The sequence below is a fragment of the Volvox carteri genome (assembly GCF_000143455.1).
Source record: "Volvox carteri f. nagariensis unplaced genomic scaffold VOLCAscaffold_5, whole genome shotgun sequence".
In the NCBI taxonomy this organism is placed as follows: domain Eukaryota; kingdom Viridiplantae; phylum Chlorophyta; class Chlorophyceae; order Chlamydomonadales; family Volvocaceae; genus Volvox; species Volvox carteri.
The window spans coordinates 169,555-191,905 of record NW_003307548.1 but is presented as its reverse complement, the minus strand read 5'-3'; the positions used below and the strand labels follow the sequence as shown (position 1 = coordinate 191,905).

Sequence of the window (22,351 nt, the reverse complement as noted above, 5' to 3'; positions counted from 1 at the left end):
GCAAGTGGCGCGAAAAGTTCGTTGGTGTTTGTTGGCATCTGTGTACTGAGCTTTCCTGGTTTTGCTGATTTAGTCTCCGACTGGGAGGGTAAATTTGTTATTTGAATCTGCGCACCCTCACTTGCAATCTATATCGTATGGTTTGGGGGCGGCTGGTTGGCCACAGAGCTGTGCCGCTACTTATCCCTGCTGTGATTAGGTAAGGACTTTCCGGATGGATGGATGGATGACAGCTATTTGATAGCTTCGTCGCAGCCATGAACGCAGTGATCGCCGTTTCCCACGCAAGCGCCGTTTTCCGTCAGCGCGCGCGCTTGGCCCGGGCGGCTGTCAGTGATTTGCATACACAAATTATAATACGCGGCTGCGGCTGCATCCGCCTGGGTGACAAGTACTAGCTGACAGAAGTAATATTTTCACCATATACGTGTTTTAGTAATAAATAGCTTTAGTAGTATAAATTCGTTGCGTTGGTAGGCACTGCATGGGCGTGCTAATACGGCGTCCAGTGGGAGTGGATTGCTAATTTCAGACTTCGCGTTAAGCAGGTGATTGCAGAGATTAATTTGTGATGACGATGACAGTGATAATAATGGCGCGGAAGATTATTTGCGCGATGTTTTGAGTCGGCGAAGTCGGTAGGGAGGGGCCCCTCTGTGGGCGGATGAAGGTACTTACGATAGCCTCGCGACACAGCACGGAGCCATAGTTACGGTTGGTTGCTAAACCCTACAATCCCCGAAGCTTAAATCCTGAAACTCTAAAAACTCAAAACAACTGAAGGGGCTCATCTGTAACCTCACGGCTGCATGCACCTGTGCAGCGTGCGCGGTATGAGTGGGTCCAGGTTGGCCTATGTGAGGCGCGAGAGGGAAAGCGAGGTGATGAGCTGGCGAAGCTCAGGACCGTTGGCTGTGTGGCTGGTCCCTCGTGCTGTAGGGGAATGCTCCTCGCGGCACCACCCGCCAGGGCTTGGGGCTAGCAATGCAGCGGGGGCTCAGGGATCTGCATCCCCGCAAGCAGGCGGTGTGGGGTAGACCTGCGGAATGTTAACTTGGTAGCTTTAGCAGGCAGGGGGTATATTTTCCTTTGCGTCACGCGCCCCCATGTCTATCTGTGACGGGGCTGCGGTGTAGGAGACAGAGCATGGGATCGGACACCGTGTGCTGTTGGAGGAAGGGTGATGGCGACAGTCATGCCTGTGTGAGTGTGGATAGCGGTGGGCAGCTGCCAAGTGTTTGCCATGTTTGCGTGCGCCTGTTCCATTGGCAACGGAGGAGGGGAAGAGAGGAAGGTCCGGCTGCTTAAACTTTGCGAAGCGTGGTGTATAATCGCTAGGCTGGCGGATAGATCTTGCAGTGAGCATGTATGGTGTCCGTATGTATGAAGCTAGGCATGTATGCCTTCGCACACGCGGAGATCGTGCGGGGGTGTACGAGGCGCACGCAGAGGGAATGCTATGCGACCCCGTGCGCATGTTAAGCCATGTAGGTCGAATACCTCTTTTTGTCCTTAGTCAGATGAGTCCACATCTGCATGTTCCGCACCAGCAGGTCATGTACGTACCAAAGTAGATAGCGTGCATGTGCGTAGAAGGTCCGTGTGGTATATGCTGGCGGCGGAATCACCAGTGCATCGCCCAACGTGCGGCCCCATGGGTGGGTTCCATACGGGAGCCTGAAGCCCGATCCTGTTCCCACTGAGGCGTCAGGCGAGCCGAAGGATTGACGCACGGCCAGTGCGCATTGGTGGCATCTAACCGGCCGGTGATGTTAGAAAACGAAATAGCGGCGCTGGTGATTAGAAGGGCGTGGGAGAGAGACTGTGTGCTATCGTCTTGTTGTGTGGTGATGCGTTCAGTGAAAGGGGTTCAGTGGCGGGGGGTGGGTGAACCTGAACCCCATGCTCTTCAGCAGCAGTGCAGTGTAGTAGTACTAGTAGTAGCAGTAGTAGTGGTGGTAGCAGCAGCAGTAGTAGTAGTAGTAGTAGTAGTAATAGGTATTACAGCGAGAGCTCCAGACCCAAAGAGAACATACAACAGCGTAGAGCCATGTGTGCCGTTGGGCTCTTGGGTTTGCTGATCCTACTCAGCAAAAAAACAATTGATTGCTGCAGAAGATGAAGACGATGGCAGTGTTGCTCATGATGCTGCACAGTGCTGCTGACACTGCTTCTGCCAATGCATGAAAGCCGTATTCCGTTGTGCTGATGCCTACATGTGTTGCGGATGCGTGTGGTGGGCTCACCTTTGGGCCGAATCGAAGCGGGGTGACTTGGAGCAATTGGCAGGCGGGCTTCCGACAGTTCCCTGTTAGAAAGCTCTTACAAGATATGAGATTTGTAACACCCGGGAGTGCACCCGGGAGGCAATGTTGGGAAACGAACAAAGCACAGCCATATGTCACCCGTGTGATCGAGCGTAGGGCCAAACAAAGGCAGGGAGGTCGGAAAGTTTAGGGGGAACAGTCGAATCTCGGTGCGCTGTCTTGCGCGGTGCGTGATGGAATCCAATTCCTGGCTTTACGCACCAGAGCAATCCACCAGACTGAAGACTGTTTCGTCCCGTATCCGCCGTACACCGGGCCCCCCACTTTAACAGATCATGCTTTTTGGGCGACACGCGGCTTTTGTCCGCGACCGCAGATGTTTACGTTTGCATGTGTGCCTAGGTCGACGGGCTGCGTTCGAAGCCCCTGCCCACCTGCCTGGCTAACTTGGCCGTAATGGTAGTGGTTGTGGTTGTGGTGATGGTGGTGGCGGTTGGTGGTGACGGTTGGTGGTGGCGGTTGGTGGTGACGGTTGGTGGTGGCGCTTGCTACGACAGATGGTGGTTGGTTGGTTATCACTGGTGTGGCGTCCGTGGGTACGAACTGCTTGCGTGCTTCTATGCTCCGGGGTGTACGGCTTTCGTTGCGACAGGTGAGGGTAGGCGTCTAACGGAATGGCGCACGGAAGCTTCCGGAAATTAGTAAGGTATAGGACCCTGCTGGAGGCGGGAGCGGTGAACAGTCCCTGTTCCTTCCTCCTCACGTGCCTTGACACAGCGCGTACCATTGTTGTAATACTACTGCAGAAGGCCGTTGAGAATTCAGTGGTTATTTTTTTAAAGACAATAAAAATCCTCAGGTATTGTAACACAACTTGTCCGGTTGCTTCCTGCATCCAACCTTCTGCTTTCGTTTTCTGCGCCCTCGCAGCCCCACGGTTTGCACTCTTTCCATAACGCCGGAAACGCCATTTCCTGAGGAAGAGGATTCGCGACCATGCGGTCGCAGATTTGAATCGGCGTCCGGGCAAAATGGTTGCCTGGGAAGTGCAGCTGGGACAGTCCCGCCGACTCCTCATTGCAATCTGCCGTAGTTTGTGTGCACAGCCCTCGATGTTCGCATTTCGGACGGGTCGGATTTACTGGTCCGGGCCAATACCACGCGCATGACAGTGGAGCCAATACCCGCCTGTGTAGCTTAGAAACCAGTTCCACCGACCCACGGGTCAAGCAGCCCCTGGAAACATATTGACGCCTCCTCCCTCAATAATGCGCACAATACTATGTGCGCGGGGTTTCAGGAACCTAGCGCGTGCTCAGGGAGCCTCGCCTGGAACAAGCTCTATAAGGTATGGGGGCACTGTGCACTGATGAGGTCGTGTCGTGGATGGTGACAAGTAGCCGTGTTTATGGCCCAGGATGCAGCGGTGTACCAGTATGACAACGTAAAGCGCTGGACAAGAGAGGAGAAGCTTCAAGAGTGCTTCCAGGTGCATGTTGAGCACAAGCAGGGTTCCAAAAGGGCTTCAAACACATGTTATGATCGCCCCCTGTCTCCTTTCAGGTGCCGGGACCTGTTGCTGCTTGGGTGGCCAGGGCACACTGTCGTGCCACTGTACCTCAAACAGGATGACTGCAATTCTGCCTTCTGGTGCAGTCGGTACAGGCTGCTTGATTTGGACCTCGTACTGGTGCAGATCAAACCAGCTCACCCAGTCAATATTACTGTGAGAATACTGCAAATGTGAGAAATATTAGGCACAACGTAACATGGGTTCTATCTAGCAATAAAATGGAGTAGCAGGGAAAATTTTACATGTCTCGTTTCCATGGCTTCATACTTTCGAAATGAGCACTTGGTGAGCGTTCACACCGCTCACAGCTGAGCGCTCATCGAGCCCTCACCGAGCGCTCAGAACCCTCTCATTGAGAGATAAGACCCGCGCTTACGCTAGGATTTGAATCCGGGCTGAGCAGCTAGCCAGACCAAGAACCGGGACGAGAAACCCAAAACGCGTTCGTTACAGTACAACTAATATGAACAAGGCACCGGGGACGTGGACATAAGGTTGGGGATAAGAGACGCCCAGCCTGCCTGCCAGAGCCCGCATGCTACTTCGTGCGGCCCTTCCGGGCTACCGTGCTCTTCCGCATTGGTAACCAGCAGGCAGCCGACGGCCTCGCTTGGGTTACTTTGGCCCCACGCCTAACCCAGCGAAACATCCCCCCTCACCCAGTCGCGTCACATTCGCTCCACCACTGTCCGCCTCACAGCAACGGACCGGCGGATGTAGACCAGCACCGCATCAGACCTCCATCGCCCGTGCGCCTTAATCTCCTCCAGACCCACCCCAGCATTGGCAGCCGCGGTGGCCCCCCCCTTGTGCAAGCTGTGGGCCGATATTCTAGCGAGATCTAGCCTCAACTCCGGCTCGTACCCCTGCAACTCACCCAGCAACACATGCAGCCTACTAGTGAAATCCCTGCGCCGCCACGCCCGTGCCCTGATTGCCCGGCCCAGTGATTCCCCGTACGAAGAGCGGGGAGTGATCCTCGGCCGTCCGCACGCACTCCAGGTGCCGCTGTACTATGCGAGCGATGGGGATGCCGCTCTGGGTGATTGCTGCCAGGCACACCAACGTCCCCGCTCCCTTCTGGTCCGTCTTGCTACGTACGATCTGCAGCCCCACACCCCCTCCCGGCAACTCCTCAACGCAGCCCACTGTCAGGGCCACCAACTCGCTCCTCCGGAGCATCCCAAAAAACCCCAAAACCAACCAGCAGGCGTCCTGTGTGAACTCCGTCGCCCTCCGCGGCTCCGCATTTGCCCTGCACCGTAGCCACGCCACGAGCAGCCTCAGCACCCCCAGGGGCAGGGGTGCCTTTGCCATGGACGGTGCCGACTCCGGCCCCGCAGCAGTCCTCCGCAACACTTGGCCCAGGGTTCGCTTGACCAGCGTGTCGCGGCTGATATATGCCTCTGGCGAGACTCCCATGAACCGCTGCCAGTCCGCCAGGGCGCTCAGCGTGCCGGTGACAGTGGAAGTCGCGTACCGGCCAACTGCATGCGCTATGAACAGACACACCAGGTCCCGATTGAGGTCAGACCCACGCTGGCGGGGCAGGGCGTCCGCCTCCGGCACCCCTGCGACCTCCGCACAGAAGCGTACAAAGCGCCGCCGCCCCGACTTGTAGGTGACCGATGAGCTGTCTGCGACCGCGCTGCCGTGTAACGCCACAGCCAGCTGCGCCAGTTCCTCCATAACACTCCCAAGGGCCACTGATCCGATCCCCGCCGCCGCAAGCAAGCAAGTGGTGCAGCGGTACCAACCGCCGGGGTAGGCGCCTGGGGTGATTCCTCCCTCAAGAATTCCCCCCTCACCAAGTCCAGATTGACCAAAACACAAACGCCACCAAGACGCCTCCTTATCCCCGAGGAGGGGGCCGATGTCGCGGTGCGCGCCCCGTCTATCGCCCGACGGGGAGGGCAGCTCTAACCCGCAGCGTGTGGGGGCCCTCCAACTGGGCTAAACGTCAGCAAGACGCCTCCTTATCCCCGAGGAGGGGGCCGATATCGCGGTGCGCGCCCCGTCTATCGCCCGACGGGGAGGGCAGCTCTAACCCGCAGCGTGTGGGGGCCCTCCAACTGGGCTAAACGTCAGCAAGACGCCTCCTTATCCCCGAGGAGGGGGCCGATATCGCGGTGCGCGCCCCGTCTATCGCCCGACGGGGAGGGCAGCTCTAACCCGCAGCGTGTGGGGCCCCTCCAACTGGGCTAAACGTCAGCAAGACGCCTCCTTATCCCCGAGGAGGGGGCCGATATCGCGGTGCGCGCCCCGTCTATCGCCCGACGGGGAGGGCAGCTCTAACCCGCAGCGTGTGGGGGCCCTCCAACTGGGCTAAACGTCAGCAAGACGCCTCCTTATCCCCGAGGAGGGGGCCGATATCGCGGTGCGCGCCCCGTCTATCGCCCGACGGGGAGGGCAGCTCTAACCGGCAGCTACTTGGACGCGGCCTATCCATACGTCGAGGTAGCCTGAGCCAACGTCCGGACCTTCCCACAAGCCGCCCCTGCAACCCCAGTAGACAACATACCCGTCAGCCCGACGCTACCATTTACTGCAACCTGGAATCACGGTTTCGCACTGTCAACATTTGCAACAACGGCTGCGCATCAAGAGAACCACAAAAGCACATTCCCTCAGCCCTAATCACACACGCTCCTCATGCAATCCACCAACCACCCAAACAACTCGATGCCACATTCTAGGTTGGCCGGATATGGTGTGTTCAATTCCGCAGCCTATGGGCGTCGCCCATATGCGTTGCCTAGCTGTCACGGCAAGGTCACAACCCAAGCTAGGCATTGTAAATATCCTGGTATTTGCCCGGGATAGGTGCCACAGTGCTCAAGCAAAATTAGGTTCGTCCGTTTGGTCCTAACACGTATCACGCGTTTATGTCCGCCAGGCTCCGACCGCTCACTGTCCATCCAGGTAGAATCACCTTTTCGCTCGCAATACATAATGCCGCACTCTCACAACGCTGTGACGTTATACCCAACAGGTGCGCAAAGCATACCAATAAAATCTCTCGAATCACTTGCCGCGTGCGGCGAGGGCGCACAGATAGATGCCCTAAGGTCATGAAACGCCCTGCGTACTTAATAAGCGCGGATACAAGGTATCGAATGCGTTAGCCTACACGAGACCTCCCTGGGTAGAAACAAGCAACAATAGCAGCAGGAATGATAAATGACAGCGGCATGCCTCCCCAACACCAGCATGCCATGCTCGCTGTCCTGCCTTACCTGTCTAATGAAAACAAGGTCCCCTCAATACTGGATGACTGAATACCGTCGCGGCAGACTGCTAACGTCAGCACGGACTGGAGCTCTGCTATGAGGAGCCACTCCCCGGTGATGCAGTCCGCACAGCTCCCCCGGCCATACCGCAAGAAACTGGTACGCTAGCCAGGACGGCCTCAACGAACGCGCGCAAAGCGAATGGCCACATTCTCAGGGTAGTCAGCTGTCCTTTGTATAAACAATACAAAATGCGCAATTGTTGTCATGGTCGTTTGCACTCATGAAGCAAGGCGGCTGCGAGCCCGGAGCACTGCCCGCAGCCGACTCTGTCACCCGGCGACAGATGTAGGGCCAAGGCTCCGGTAATGTCTGGAAGCTCCTCTCAGGGCTGCACCACAAAACAGAGATTGTCTCTATATTGTTATAAGTGAAAGGTTGTTATAAAGAAAGGTCGCCAGACCCACACCGCTGACCAACGGACAATAACAGGTTTTGGGGTCGATCTGTGGGTAAGCGGGTACCGGATTTACGGGTGCCTGAAGACAGCCAGTGTGTGCAATAATTGCCTGGCAATGTGGCAAGTCGATGGTGCGGAAACCAGGTGGCAGGGAAACGACAGTGCTGCAGCTGGCCTTCAAAACCTAGAAACCACAAGCAAAGCTAAACTATCGAAATAGTTATATAGACACGACTGTCCTTAAAGAAAAGGTCATCAAATTCACACCGCTGACCAACGGACAATAACAGCGGCAGCTAGCAGCTGTTCTGGTAAAGAGAGCTCGTATCAACTAGCAGCCGAGTCCGGAAGATAATTTGACAAGACTAAACACCACCGATCAAATAGCAGTTCAAAACAACAACCAACTAACTGCACCGTACGACGCCGCTCTGACGCCCCTCTTCAAACCACATTTTTGGCTACGCCTAAAATAAGATGTTGAGTGGCATGTTTCGGAGCGTCTGTCGAGGTTGCGGCGGGCGTATCAGCTATATAATCTGTTTGATTCTCGCGTTACAGGGTTTGAGCATTTGTGGACAAGCGTTTCAACTTCCTTGAAGTCGCTTTCTTTTAGCATTCGGTGGAATCGTGACGAAACATCCATCCATCACACCGTCGACTCGATGTGTTCAACCTTCACCTCCTGTTCCGCACCTTTACTACAAGTTACGTCGGTAAAGTGTTTTCCATGCAAACCACCACATCACCGGCTTCATCCCCAGCAGCTCCTCAAGCTCCTGCCACGTCAGCGCCCGCCCGCCTGGCGCTCTAGCCATGACGCAGCTGCTGTGGCCACCTTCAGCTCCACCTCCACCACCACGAGCAATCCCGCTACTGCCGACTTCCCTTACTGTGCTGCTCCGCACCCGCCCCTACCATTACGACTAGTGCGATGCCGACGGAAGGGATGGCGGCAGGGCCTCTCCCCACCAAGCAGTCTTTCCCCGCCAGCTGCCATTTCAGATGCTCCGAGGTCCTGCAGCTGTCCGGTGCCGGCCGAGCCGGCTGTAAGAGCAGAAACAATAGCAGCAGCAGCCATGGAGGCGGCGGCATCTAGCAGCACTTCCGCTCCGGCCCAGCAGCAGCAGCAGCAGCAGCAGGCGGGGCCAGAGAGGCAAACGGTGCCCCCCACGCTGGTGATGAGTCGCAGACGGGCGGTGGGGCTACTGGCTGCTGCACTGCTGACGGGGCCGCTGCTGTCGTCATATGTAGATACGGCATCTGCATCACCACAGCCACCGGTGTCCGTGGCGAGCGACGGAGGCCTCCCTCCGGTGGGTGGGTGGGTGGCAGCAGGTGGGGACTGCGTGTGCGGTGGGGGTGGGGATGGGGGTTACTTGGGCGGGCGGGGCCGGGTCGGGTCAGGTGGGGCACCCGGGGCTCTGCTGGGGTACGGGGAGGGGGGAGGGGGGAGGGGAGCCGTGGGCCCATGAGCCGGGGAGCCGGGCACATGAGGGGGGCCCATGGGGCCCTGGATGTACTGCTGTTGGCCTGGGCAGGAGGGGAGGGGGGGAGGGGAGCGGGGGGAGGCGAAGTGGAGATAAAGAAGAGGTGCAAAATGGCAATCATCAGGATGGGAAGGATGGGAAGTGTTGGGGAGGATCGGGGAGCGGCTGCCGGTGCGCTAAGGGGGCCCCCGAGGGACCTACTACGCGTCTCCGAAGACGAGGGAAAGAGGGGAAGGAGGGGTTAGGGTTTACCAACGTGTCCCCATCTGCTGCATGTCCCTTGAAGTGCAGAAGCCGGAGCTGGGGGCCGCTGAGGGGGCTGAGGAGGTCTTCTGCTACGTGGTTCCGGAGCCTTTGGACGAGCGGAAGGTGGTTGAGGGGGCCCTATTGCCTGGCTCCTCCGCCGCAGCGGGGGGTTACTACAGTTCTCTGGCCGCTGCGGTGGCTGCATGTCCCGAGGGGGCTGTGGTGCTCGTGGCGGCGGGAAGGTGGGTGGGAGGGGAAGGAGGCCGGGCGGGCTGTGTAAGCATGTACGGCTGCTGCATGAGATAGAGGAGAGTGTGATAAAGGAGTGCCGGTTCTTTGTCTTCATGCTCTTGCCTAGGTGCGTCTTCCCGTCTTTGTACTGCTTGTACTGCTTTGTACTGCTTTGTACTGCTTTGTACTGTTATTTCCTCCGAGCTCCCTCACGACCCGCTCACAACCCACCACACCTCTACAACCCCTCACCCTCTCAGCTTCTCCGCACTGCCGCCTGTTGCACACTCGCTCTCTAACCTCGGTTCTGCCTCAGATACCGCGAGAGGCTGGTGCTGTCGCGGCCGATTACTGTGAGGACCTGGCCCAAGGTGAGGTGGGGTGGGGCGGGGGAACGCGGGGATGGTGATGACGATGATGTGTCGATGATGACGATGATTGCATCAAGTTTGTCGTACGGCTGCTGGGGTATGGTGTGGAGGCAGCACGGCGGGACCTCCTCAGGGACTACCCCCCCCCCGGGAACCCGGGGTGTTGTAGCTGTGTGGTGTCGTACCGTATTCCGGGCTCCAAACAACGCGCTGTGCACGGCAAGGAAGGACGCGCGTGGACGCGCGTTTTCCAGCCGTGCTGTCGACATGTATGGCCCTTGGTGATGTGGTGTGCGGTAATGTGAGGTGAGGTGAGGTGAGGTGGGGCTATCGACAGCTTACGGACGGTGAGGAGTTGTCTGTGGGTAGGTGAGGGCGGGTAGGAGAGTTGGAGGTGGCCTTACCTGACGCTGATGGTGAAACCGCCGCTTACCGCAGCGAAACCACTTTTCCGGGCTGTTAGCGGAGTTAGGGCACTCTCTCGCGGTGTGCTCCAAGAAGGGTAGGGGGTTTGGGGGAAATGTGTGTGTGCAGCAAAGGGAAGTCAAGGAGAACAACTGCCAACGCCCCACAGGGGGGGAGGCCGGGGCCCTACCTGACCTACACACCCCACTGCACCGGTACCGTCGGGCAGCGGCACCAGCCGCACCACTTTGGATTCCGTCGTAAGGCAGTTTGGGTACTTAGGACGTCAGCCGGCAGTAGAGTCCTCCTCCGCTTTTTCGCAACACAGGTAATTCTCCCTTCGGCGCTGCTGGTCCCCAGGGAGCCCGAGTGGAGGTGGTTTGGGAGACTTCGGAGCCGTACCAAAGTACGGTAGAGGTCAGCGCACCCACAGCGGGTCCCGCCTCCGGAGACGGGGGGCCGGGTCGCGGTGGACGGTCCTCCGGCGGGCAGAGGGGGGCGGAGGGGGTTGTCCTGGAGGTGAGTGATCCCGGTGCGGTTGGGGAGGAGGACGGGAGGACAGACTGACATACAACAGAGTGGACTATGCACTGAACGGCACGGCGGGGCGGGTTCCCGGGAAGGTGGTCCACCCGCGTTATGGCCCTGGGTGGGGGCCTGGCGGTATGGTGGAGGCGGTATGCAATACAGCCCAATCGCCTGCCCCGTATGTTGAGGAACGGAGCGCCCCCTGTGTGAAAGTATGATATTATTCGGAGTGTAGAATGTTTGGATTATCAAAATATTTGAGAAATACTAATACTTGAAATGTGAACGTGAGCACGTCCTAATGCTATAAGAGCCGAAGCCGTAGCTCGAGCTCAGACATCCCCAAACGGTATCCGGCTGACCTCTCGGACTCGCCCGTCTTGACGCCAACCAGGGCCTTACGATACGGCACTCGTCCAAGTCGGTGGCCAACAACTTCGGTGTGTTCATTCGGGTGGGTGCGGGTCTGTGTGCGGGTGCACCTCTGGCCCCGTCTGAGGGGGGTCCGTTGGGGGCTCCAGGGCGACATTTGGGGTTTGTGCCCGTGTCCTCTGTGTGTGGTTCGCCTGTGTGGGTCTTCTGTGTGTGTGTTATGTCCGCATGCCTTGCCCCCGTCTGGTGACATGGGAGAGGCACAGGACAGGAGGGACCTACGGAAGGAAGTCGGTCACCTGCCGTACCGATATCGTACCGGGCCGGTGCCTTGTAATGTGATCATGATCACGCGACGGCATATGCTGCTGTGGCCGACAGGAAGCCTCAATTCTTCCAATACTGTTTCACTTGCCCATTCCTTGTATACCAGTACCAGCACCAGCACTAGCACCGGCATCAGCACCTCATCTTTAACCCGCCGCCGGTGTACGACTGCAGGGCGGTTCCCCCCGGCTGCTGGATTGTGATATCAGCAGCGCCACCGGAGCGGGAGTGGGGGTGGAAGGGGCGAGCCCGCAGGCAAGTACGGCGGTACGGTAGTACGTCGGAACCTCAGGATATCCATTCGTACGTTACTCGTTTGTAAGGCTGTGCGTGTGTGTTTTGCTGTAGCGACCGCGACCAGTATTTCCCCAACCCCCCTTCCACCCAGCATCACGTCATCGTAACCCGTTAGGTGGTCAAACCACTGCGGGGAGGACCTACTTTGCGTCATCTAACATGCTTCCTTCCTGTCCTCGTACACCCGTATCCATGTACGGCAGATAATGGATTGCCGTATTCATGACTGTGCCCGCCAAGGCATCGCAATTTTTGGGGGATTGCCTGTGGAATTCGACCTGGATCCCGCCATTGATCCGGGGCTACTGTACGGCATGACGGGCGGTACCGTGCAGGTGAGATGGCTGTATGTACAGCAGCGGCAGCTGGGGGCTGAGCTCCCGGGCTGGTTCCTTTATCCTGGCCTGTTCATGCTGATATGCTTTTTGCAAAAAGATCACCCCTCTAACCACTTCTCAGGGGACGCAGTGTGGGCTGTCGCCTGCTGCCAACCATCTGCACGCAACAGGCAGTACGGCAATGGGTAATGGTATTGAGAAACCTGAAGCGTACCATGCAGGTGTGGTGGCGGTTTGTACACCTGACCCCTAGGCAAACGTGGAACCTATGAAGCTGTGAATATAATGAAACCGCCCGGCGGCCCTTCGAAGCCCTTCGAGGCCCGCTGCGCTCCGTTATATTCCGTTTAAATGCACGTCAATGTGCAACTTGTAACGCTTTCCACAACACAATTACCCTACATCCCCAAACCCATCAACGTCTTTCCTTTACTAAATCCCCGCTGGCTGGTGTTCCCGTAAGGGCTGTGACGTGTACGGCAACTCCCTTGACGGAGTACTGGTTCGCAGTGGGGCCTCTCCCGATCTGCTGGTAAGGGGAGCGGATGACTCACGAAAGGGACCCAGGTTGAACGGCATGTGCTTTGGGTCCCGGTTTGTTGGCCTTTTATTTGCGCGTTTGGCTCCTGCGGGCGTGCGTGTGTGTGAGAGAGCGTGCTCCGCGGTGGTATTGCTCCGACCATCTGGCCGGTCCTTATTGAGACCCCGCAGTACTTGTCTCCATATCACGCCCTTTTGCTCCTCTCACCCGCTCAACCCTTCGTGCGTTCCGCGCCCCGCCCTGCCCCGCCCTGCTCGACCTGCCCGGTGTCCACTCCCCGCGCCAAGGACAACCTGATCCACAACAACGGCGGCTTTGGGGTCAACCTGCAGGTGGCGATATAGCTGGCGGGTTACTTCTTACCGCTAGGGGGGCCCTGTGTTCGGGGGGGGGGGAACGTCTTGGATGATGTTACACGGATCGGTCAGTGGGGGCGGAGGCCGGGGGTGCTGCTGCTCTTGGAGAGTGGCTTGGTGGAGATCCAAACATTATACCTGCTTGAACTCCAGCCCCAAATCGCATGCACACCGGACGTGTGCCGTACACCTTGGTCCTCTTCCCGTCCAACTAGTCATGAACCGATTACGGCCCCCCCCGCCAACCTTCGTGGTGCTGCAGGACTGCGCTGGACGGTACGAACGCAACATGGTGTACGACAACGCACGTGGTTCTCTGGCGGTCAGCTCGTTGTTCGAGTTGGACCCGGGGGACCTGGCGGGGAGCAACAGTCTGAGGGGCCTTATGCGGCGCCTGTGAGCTTTTTGGGGCCGGCTTTTGGATCCGCCGCAAGGTTAATTGGTGGTCAAAATGTGTAAAAATGATTAATACAGGATGCGAAAACACGGATATTTGAAATCACGCGGAGGTGGGCTGTTGGCTAGCTGGCTGGCTGGCTGGCTAGCTAGGGACGTCACCACCATCTAGGAACATGTTTTAGATTTTGTTTGCCGGCATCAAGTTAGATTATCGATCCTAAGCGGCCATGGGAGCTTTGCGTAAAGGGCCTTGTAACCACTGAGAATGGGAAGATTTACCGTTTCCCGGTATGATTGGGTTTTGCTTGAAAGCCGTGAAAGCTTACTAATCCTAGCTCCGGAACAACTGAGCTGAAGTGAATTGGCCAAACATGTGCATTCACAGTTTTGCATCTAAATTACATCCGAAAGGATATAAATGATCATCATTGAGTCTACGGACATATGTATGCGGTATGGACGTGCGGGGTGATGGCGGCCTGCTGCCCACCCGGCAGGCGGCTTCCCTTGCTGTCGTTGTGCGCGCGCTGCTCTCGTGCGGGGGGAGGACATGAAGAAACAATAGGTGCAAGTACGTGATGCACTTATGTAAGGCCCCTTGCTTGCGCGGCCTTATTTGAAGCTAGACGCATTTGTTGCAGTTGTGACTCCATCAGCTGGGGGAAGATCTGCCAGGATCTGCTACTTAGCCACTTTATTTGCATGACGCTGCCAACGTCTGTCGTGGCCCATCCCGGCAGTTTCTGGCAAAGCACGGCAAAGCACTTAACCTGGCAATACCTGGCAATACAAGCCAGTGCCTGTCTTGGCAAGGAACGGTTACAGGCATATTTCAGGAAGTCAGGTGACGGCGAAGAACCTGGTGTCCTGCGCACATATCCCAGCGTTATGGAATACGGAGACGGCGACGCGATGACCAGGGCGATGACTAGACATCTAGGGGTATGGCGCCCGCCAGGCCGCTGGGTTTTCGCATCAACCGTTTTCCCAGAAAATGAAATAACTTCTCCTTAGCAACAAAAAAAACAATAAAGCGATATATGACTTTGTTTTGGCAAAGATCGATGACGAGCTAGCACGCTTTCCCTATCGCAGCTACTTAGGCCGCGGTGCTACGCTCAGCTCGCTGCCGGCAGAGCGCATCAGCACGGCGCATCGAGACCGGCTTTGCTGATTACGATAGATACGCAAATCTCAGTTATGCGATGGAGATCAATAGAGTCATTGGAGAGCAATAATCAGTGCTGACAGGGCTCTAGGGGTGGCCGCATAGTCCAGCGCTTTCATTTGCGTCGTCTCCACGCCGGCGCAGAAGTGTTTGTCTATTGGTTTCGGATTAACCCATGGCTGAGCGATGGGAGTTGAATTGCCGCGAGTGTAATGGTTGGGGGTAAAGCCGCTCTTGTACGATATCGTAAAGCTCATGTAAGGGGTGATGCTGTAGTATCACATAATAGCCGGGAACCACTCCCATCGCTGACACGTCGAGTTCTCATCTTTGGATTTGGTACACGCAGGAATCTCTGGCACCTGCCTAGTTCGGCAACTGTCTCGGCCGAGCAATGAACTTTTGCATTCATTTAGTCTTTTAGCTTAAGCCAGAACGTCGGCTATTTTGAAACGGGTTGCCATGATGCAGGGTGCTGATCGGGATTGCGAAACAAGACCGGGAATGTACTACTGGGAGCAGGGGGGCTGGGAGTGTCTTGACTGAGGGCATCAAGTGTGGTGCCGAAGCTCAGCCTTGTTACAGCGAACCCTATAGGGAATGGATCAACAACGCGTAACGCACAACAGCCATACTATACAAACAACCTAACCAAGCGAGATAAGAAACCGCCATAACCACTACCACAACGAGAAAGCAGGCAAGGTAGCGCCATCCTCTTCGGCATTCAGGCTGGCAAAAACCTCGGACCAACGGAGGGAGAGGCGTATACAAGATCCCTTCATTCAAAGTCGAAGGGGGCTGATGGGGAAGCCGACCTTCATGGGGAGGCCATGAAGGTCGGCCTCCCCATGAAGGTCGGCTTAAAGCGACCTTGACCAATCGGAAGATATGGAGGATAGAACATCGCTACCATCATCATAAAGACCAGCCGCAGCAATAAAGGGCCAAACACGGCTGCACGCTCGGGGGTCCGTGAGCGCAGACGTCCGTGTGGCTGGATACGTCTGGCCCCGGGAGACGCCCAGATCGTAGCGAAGCAAAGCATGCGCTCAAAAACAAACTATCGCTCAGCTTGTCTGCAACTTACCCATTGGTGGCGATACAGCATGCCTTTGCAGTTTGAGACCGCCATCCCAACGTCCCAACGCCCTCTCTACCTCTCTCGCTGACGGCCGGGATAGGGACGGCCTTCGCGCAACACCGGAATCCAAGGACAGGAGGCACCAACAGGAAAACTGGCAACCAAAGATAAACCTGCTCCAGAGGCAAAAATCCGCGATCAGCGCCAAAATCATGAAACGGCGACAGCTGTGCACATCGAACATCTTGTTGTACAGCTTCCTGTAGATATCTTACCGTATAACATGCAACCCAGAACTCACTGTACATACCCTCGCTATTCCTCACTCTCCGTCGTCAATGCGTTCGTGCGAGCCACTGAAAGCCTTGAAAAGCCATTTCCACAAAAGAAACCGTTTTGCAAAACCATGTGGGCCTCGCCACGTCCCAAGTAACTTGGGTTGTTGCTGTCTCGCTATGCATCCAACAAAACTGATTTGCGCAACCAGGTGTGAACCGTCACCCGCACTACAACCGTGCCTCAGAGCATCTCCAACTTCAACAAACCCTGTAACAAGCCCACTCCTCTTTCCGCAAAAACGCGCTCACTGCAGCGCCTCGCTCACGCACCTTCTTCCTGGAGACCTGTCAAAACGCCGCATCAAGGGAAAGCAAAAATAACCTGCACACAGCTCTATGTAGAGGTGGCACACTCAATGCCCTGCACCCTATCTTCAACCACTCAACAGACTAATTACTCGCTGCCCGAGCTCTCCCCAGAGGCCTGCGCCTCTACTGCCACCACTGGCACCTTCTCCACTGCCGCCGCCTTAGCGGCCTTGGACGAGCCGTTTCCGTTTCCGTTTGTCGTTGGGCGAACTGGTGCCGCCGCCGCAGCGGCGGCGGCTGCAATTGCTGCTGCAGCCGCCGGCGCCCTGGTAGTGGTGTCGCTTGCAATGGGCAAGACAGGGGCTTGTGATTGCGATGGTGGCAGCACCATAGCGGGAGGCGCTGACGTCTCCACGTGCGCAGTTGGTGTGGGAATGGTGGCAGCTGCTATCTCCACAACCGCTGGCTCAGCGGGCGCAGGCGCCTCGGCTACCACTGCGGGCGCAGGGGCTTCGGCTACCACTGCCTCAGTGGGCGCAGGAGCTTCGGCTACCACTGCGGGCGCAGGGGCTTCGGCTACCACTGCGGGCGCAGGGGCTTCGGCTACCACTGCCTCAGCGGGCGCAGGCGCCTCGGCTACCACTGCGGGCGCAGGGGCTTCGGCTACCACTGCGGGCGCAGGGGCTTCGGCTACCACTGCCTCAGCGGGCGCAGGCGCCTCGGCTACCACTGCGGGCGCAGGGGCTTCGGCTACCACTGCGGGCGCAGGGGCTTCGGCTACCACTGCCTCAGTGGGCACAGGCGCCTCGGCTACCACTGGCTCAGCGGGCGCAGGGGCTTCGGCTACCACTGCGGGCGCAGGGGCTTCGGCTACCACTGCCTCAGCGGGCGCAGGCGCCTCGGCTACCACTGCGGGCGCAGGGGCTTCGGCTACCACTGCGGGCGCAGGCGCCTCGGCTACCACTGCGGGCGCAGGCGCCTCGGCTACCACTGCGGGCGCAGGGGCTTCGGCTACCACTGCGGGCGCAGGGGCTTCGGCTACCACTGCGGGCGCAGGGGCTTCGGCTACCACTGCCTCAGTGGGCGCAGGCGCCTCGGCTACCACTGGCTCAGCGGGCGCAGGCGCCTCGGCTACCACTGGCTCAGCGGGTGAAGACGAGGAGCTAGCAGTCAGCGGCAGCGGGGCTATCCCAGCTGCGGCCATCGCTGCTGCCAGGGCCGCCGGTGAGGCCTCTGTCAGGGGAGGCGGTGGCAGCGGTGCCGCTGTGGCGGCAGGAGCCGGTGTCGGCTGCGGCAGCGCTGCGGCAGCAGCCGCTGGCGCCAGCACAGGAGGCTTACTTGCCGCGGCGCGAGCGGCGGCTCCCGCTGCGCCAGCAGCAGCACCCGCAGCTCCCGCAGCTGCGCTTGCAGCTGCAAGGGCACCCGTCTTGACGTCCTCCAAGAACTCCTGTACCAACAAGCGGGCCCAGCACCGGATCCATTCGCAAAGAACTAGTAGGGAGACTAAAACAGAGAAGGGTAACTGGACAATTAAGGGAAAAACCGCTGACAAGAACATGACCCGGACGCAAATACGTGGTGGACCCGTAAACGAAAAACCGCTGGACAGCGAAGGAAGAGGACCATAAAGGTGAGGGCATGACGACGGCGCCGCCGCCCACCAATGTCTTCTAGATTTTGCAAGGCACAAGCATATCTCTACGCCATGACCACCGCCAGCGTGCACAACAGCCCTCACCCAGAATGCTGCCCTCCTAACCGATTCGCAATGTGCGGCACGCTGCCGCTCCGGGACCCTGATTTTTACTTTTTTACTTTGTTGCATAAGATTTGAGCTGACTGCCACTCGCTCACCTGCGGGCTGCTGTAGCGGCTGAGGCGCCAGTAGATGGTGGCAAAGATGCCCCAAACGGCAAAGTACCTGGGTGTGTAGACGGGGGCGGAACGGGCGGGCAGAGAGAGCGTTCGTGATGTGCTCCGGATGGAGCGACATGCCAAATGCTGGATTTCGATGGGCCCTGCAGCTCAACCCATCAAACAAGCAAGCCTCAGTCACACGCAAACACACACGCACAAGCAGAAACATCCACACAACCGCATTCAATCTTCCATAGGGCCTTCAATAAGTACCCATCACCTCGGGAAATGCATAGGACGGCAGGGAAGATAATGCGCCCAAGCAGAAGTATCACGAAAAGGCAGATGGCCGACGAGACGACCAACACTAATGGCCCCGTAGGCGTGTGCTGGTCTTCACCTTAAGGTGGTGTGGTAATTCACTGCCGCGTACACGGCAAGGGAGGAGGTAGCCAGAGTTGTGGCCAGGAAGGCGGGCTCACGCAGCTTGGGACCCACAACGGCTGAAGGGGGAAGGTGGGAAGCAAGAAGCGGGATATAAAGGCGGGACGCGGCAGGTCAAGGAAGGGCTGGAAAGGGCTTGTGTAAGGGGTTTGGGACGGGAGAAAGCCTAGGTCGGAGCTCGGCGCTAGGTGTCGCGCAGGGAGTGTCAGCAGCGAACGCAGAGCAGTGAAGAGCGAAGGGGAGAGGAAGCAAAGCGGGGGCTGCGGAGAAGCCGCCTTAAAACATCTCGGAAGTGCCGACTTCCGGAGCCTGGCCGAGGTGGCCTGGGGACACTGACCCACGGGTCAGGTCCTCGGCTCTTCGTCAGACCAGGCGGATTCCCACCCCTCCACCCATGTACAGGTCCTCCTTACCCGCAATCTCCGCAATCTCATCCAGCAGCACCACCAGCGCGGAGGCATCGTAGTCGGTCTTGCCCTCAGCCACACCCAGCCCGGCAGCCGACCAGGCCTAGGGCCAGGACCAGGGATAGGGTAGGCAAGCTGACAGTGTTGTGGCAAGAATCAGGGATAGCTGGCGACCAACGCAACTGAAGGCCCTCCGCAAAGAAACCGCACTACCTGTCCCTTCTCTTCTCTTCTCCCGCTACATCCTAGCTACATCCTCACAAGGCCTCCCTGGGCCCCAAGACTCCCCTCCGAGTCCCATTTCCACCTAACCATACTACCCCAATCCGCCAGGCCCATCCCCAACCCGCCACCCGGAGCAACCCTCACCTGGAACCCCCCGGCCATGACGTACACCCGGAGCACCCCCGCAGCCCGGACCGCCCGGGCCAGATCGCGAGCAGCCAGATCATCCTGATGGTTTGGGGCGGGAGGGATCGGCTGTAAGGACCGATAACAAGGTTTGTAGCCGGCACAGTCGATGCGGAAGGATGGATGGGTGCCACATGGCCGGGGCAGGGGCGTAACAGAACGGATGCCATACGGGGTGAGTAAGCACAGGACAGGCAAGTTGCGGTTGCGTGGGCTTGCCGACCGGAGACCGCCAGCCGACCACCTCCTCTTCCATTTCCTCCTCCTGACAAAACCCAATTCCGCGCTCGTCCGCTTTCCCCTGTGCAGCCTCAACCCCCAGACACCCTCCCAGACTCCAGACACCCTTCAACCAACAAGCCACCCTTCAACCAACAAGCCAAGGTCCTTCTCTACTCCTCCACACCGGACTGCACCACCCGTCCTTACGTTGTTGTTCATAATGACGACCTTGGTGAGGGGGGTGCGGATACGGTTGAGACGGGAGATGAGCAGCGCTGTGGTGGTGGTGCCCAGCCGCTCACCCGCCTTGGACTGTTACGTGGTTTAGGGGACGGAACGGGGGGAAAGGAGCGGGCTAAGTGGGGCCAGGGACGCATTGCAACATGATGCAGGAAGGAAGTTAAAAGGATGTCGAAAGCGATAACAAGCCGACCAGGAGTCCAGTGAGCTGAAGACAGCCCCACCAGCCCACATAGAAACATATGGACAAGAAATCGATAAACAACGCAGCGCACGCCAGGTCCAGAAGCTCGCTGCCTGGGCCCGTTGCTTCCCATGGCATTGATGTCCACCGCGTGAGGCCCCAAGCCTCTCCCATACCCCCCCTCCGCCAAGCCCCCCACCCCAAGCACAACCTCCCAGCCCAACCGTTCCTCCGTTACCTTCCCCTCCCGTTAGGGTCCTGCCTGCGGCCCATAGCCGTCTTCTTGGCCCTCCCTCATGCATCCCCGCATGCATCCCCCGTACACCGTCCGTACCTCACGCGCCCACTTGGGTGAGAAGGTGACCGAATCAGCGGGCAGTGCAGCGGCGCTGAATCGGGCGCTCTTGCGCAGATCCAACACACCGGACTCCTGTTTGCGGTGCGGTGTGGGGAGCGATGTCGCCACCGCGGTACGCCGTGTTACATGGGACACAATGCGGGAGAGCGTGCCAGGGAAGCAAAAAAGGGGAAACAGGGGTCGCGGATCATGGAGAGAATCCAGGAGCTCGCAAGGACGCGCAAATGCTGGAAGGATTGGCGGCACCAGGAACTTGACTCCGACACCATCGCAAAGCCCCCGAGGAGAGAAGGGGAGAGGAGGATGGGGGAGGACTGCACAAGCGAGCAGCGGTTTGCTAGCTACTACCAGCACAGTGCTGCGTGTCAGGGCTGCGCAACCCACACTTCTTCCTTTCTTCCTGCAACTTTGTTTAACACGTCGCCAGCTCACCACCTACTTGGCCGCCTCCCACGCGACGTGACCTTCCTACTCCTGAAGCCCACTGAAACCCGCCGCACGAAACACACACCAGACAGCCCCACCTGCCGCTCAGCTTCCGTCCTCACATCAACCACCAGCACATCCTCGTTGAGGAGCAGCTCCTTAACGGTGGCGGGACTCAGGTCGCCACTGTACCCACCGTACCTGTGCAGGACACGACACCAGGGCGGCAGCGGCGTCGGCGGCGGATTATGTGAAGAAATGGCGAGCCAGCGATTGCAGCGCCCACGCCTGGTTCGCAGCGTCGTACTGCAGTACGCACACTCCCGCAGCCGCCCTGTCCCTCCCTGACAAGCGATGGCGCCCGTCCGTGCACCAAACAGCCAAGGAAAGAGGTACACCCGGCCGGTCCCACAACCCCGCCGTCCTCGGTTACACGTACATGGGTGGACCTGTAACGCGCCGGCGCTGTTCACGGCGGGCGCAAGCCCCATCGGGTCCGCTCTCCGTCTTAACTTCGTTTGGTTCGTGATCGTTACAGGGCGGAACGGGCCCCTCCACAACTCCACACCATCTCCGCCGTGCCTTCCAGCTCCCTCCCATCTCCCTCCCGTCTCCCTCCCGCCGCACCGCTCGCCTAGACTCCGACCTCCCCTCCACCGTACTTAGGTGCTTCCTCAGACCCAATCCTTCAGGCAAGCCTCTGCACCTCATCCTGATCCCCTGGTGCTTCCTTTACCTCTGCTGCTGATGCCCGAGGCCCAGCACCTCTTCAGGTGGCATGACTACACACCGTCAATGCATTCTACCCCGCGCCTCCGCTGCTATGTTGCACCCACCCACCCACCCACCCACCTGTCAACATAAACCTTGATACCCAGGGGCACTCCCACCAGCCCAGCCAGCACAAGCGTGGAGGAAGGATGGGAGGCGAAGGCGTACACCACATCGCCCACGTCCCTGGCAATGACCTGCAGGCGGCCAGGGAGGCCCGAGAAGAGGGCAGCCATTAGGATAGACGATTGCATCATCACGTGAAGAAGTACAAAGAAAGGGTTTTGGCGTCAGCAGGTACCAAAGAGGATGGGGACAAGCTTTACGGAAGAGTGTTTTAGTATTGTGGCATCGGGTTTGGGATAGTGATCAGGGTCGGAATGTATATAAATCCTCAGGTGCAGCTTTACCGCGCCCATATCACCCTCTACTATTCCCCCCACCTGTGCTTGCGGTGGCAGTGCATCGTACACCTGTCCGGCTGTGGACCCGACGGAAGCCTCCACTGAGCTGACCGCACCGCCGACGGCAGTCTCAACGGATGCAGCCACAGATTGTACAGCACTCCGTACGCCGCTGAGCTCCCGGTCCAGCTCATCCAGCAGCCCTCCCGTGGCGCTGTTGATGGCGGTGGCAGCACTGTTGGCGGCGCCGCCGATGGCGGACGTGACGCCGGACAAGGCGCCGGAAGCGGCAGCTCCGACGCTGGCCGCCGCCGCTGCGGCAGCACTGGACACGTCAGCGGCGGCGCCGCCGACGTC

General features: G+C 58.5%; 3 protein-coding genes across 3 annotated transcripts; 2 read left to right on the top strand and 1 right to left on the bottom strand.

Moving 5' to 3' along the window:
• Positions 1–799: 799 nt before the first annotated feature.
• Positions 800–5,529, bottom strand: VOLCADRAFT_87280 (uncharacterized protein; the record flags this gene model as incomplete). Its single annotated transcript, XM_002947002.1, has 4 exons — positions 800–853; positions 1,548–1,699; positions 2,702–2,811; positions 5,102–5,529. The coding sequence occupies 4 exons, from the start codon at positions 5,527–5,529 to the stop codon at positions 800–802; spliced, it is 744 nt and encodes a 247-aa protein (XP_002947048.1).
• A 154-nt stretch (positions 5,530–5,683) lies between these two features.
• Positions 5,684–13,512, top strand: VOLCADRAFT_103273 (uncharacterized protein). The gene is made up of 11 exons (XM_002947135.1): positions 5,684–6,832; positions 8,536–8,846; positions 9,312–9,508; positions 9,814–9,868; positions 10,634–10,792; positions 11,196–11,255; positions 11,675–11,767; positions 12,001–12,132; positions 12,599–12,667; positions 12,964–13,008; positions 13,295–13,512. The coding sequence occupies exons 1-11, from the start codon at positions 6,793–6,795 to the stop codon at positions 13,430–13,432; spliced, it is 1,299 nt and encodes a 432-aa protein (XP_002947181.1). The 5' UTR covers positions 5,684–6,792; the 3' UTR covers positions 13,433–13,512.
• A 3,311-nt stretch (positions 13,513–16,823) lies between these two features.
• Positions 16,824–17,423, top strand: VOLCADRAFT_56561 (uncharacterized protein; the record flags this gene model as incomplete). The annotated part of the gene is made up of 1 exon (XM_002947134.1): positions 16,824–17,423. A coding segment is annotated over one exon (600 nt), but the record flags the coding sequence as incomplete, so codon positions are not given.
• Positions 17,424–22,351: the final 4,928 nt, after the last annotated feature.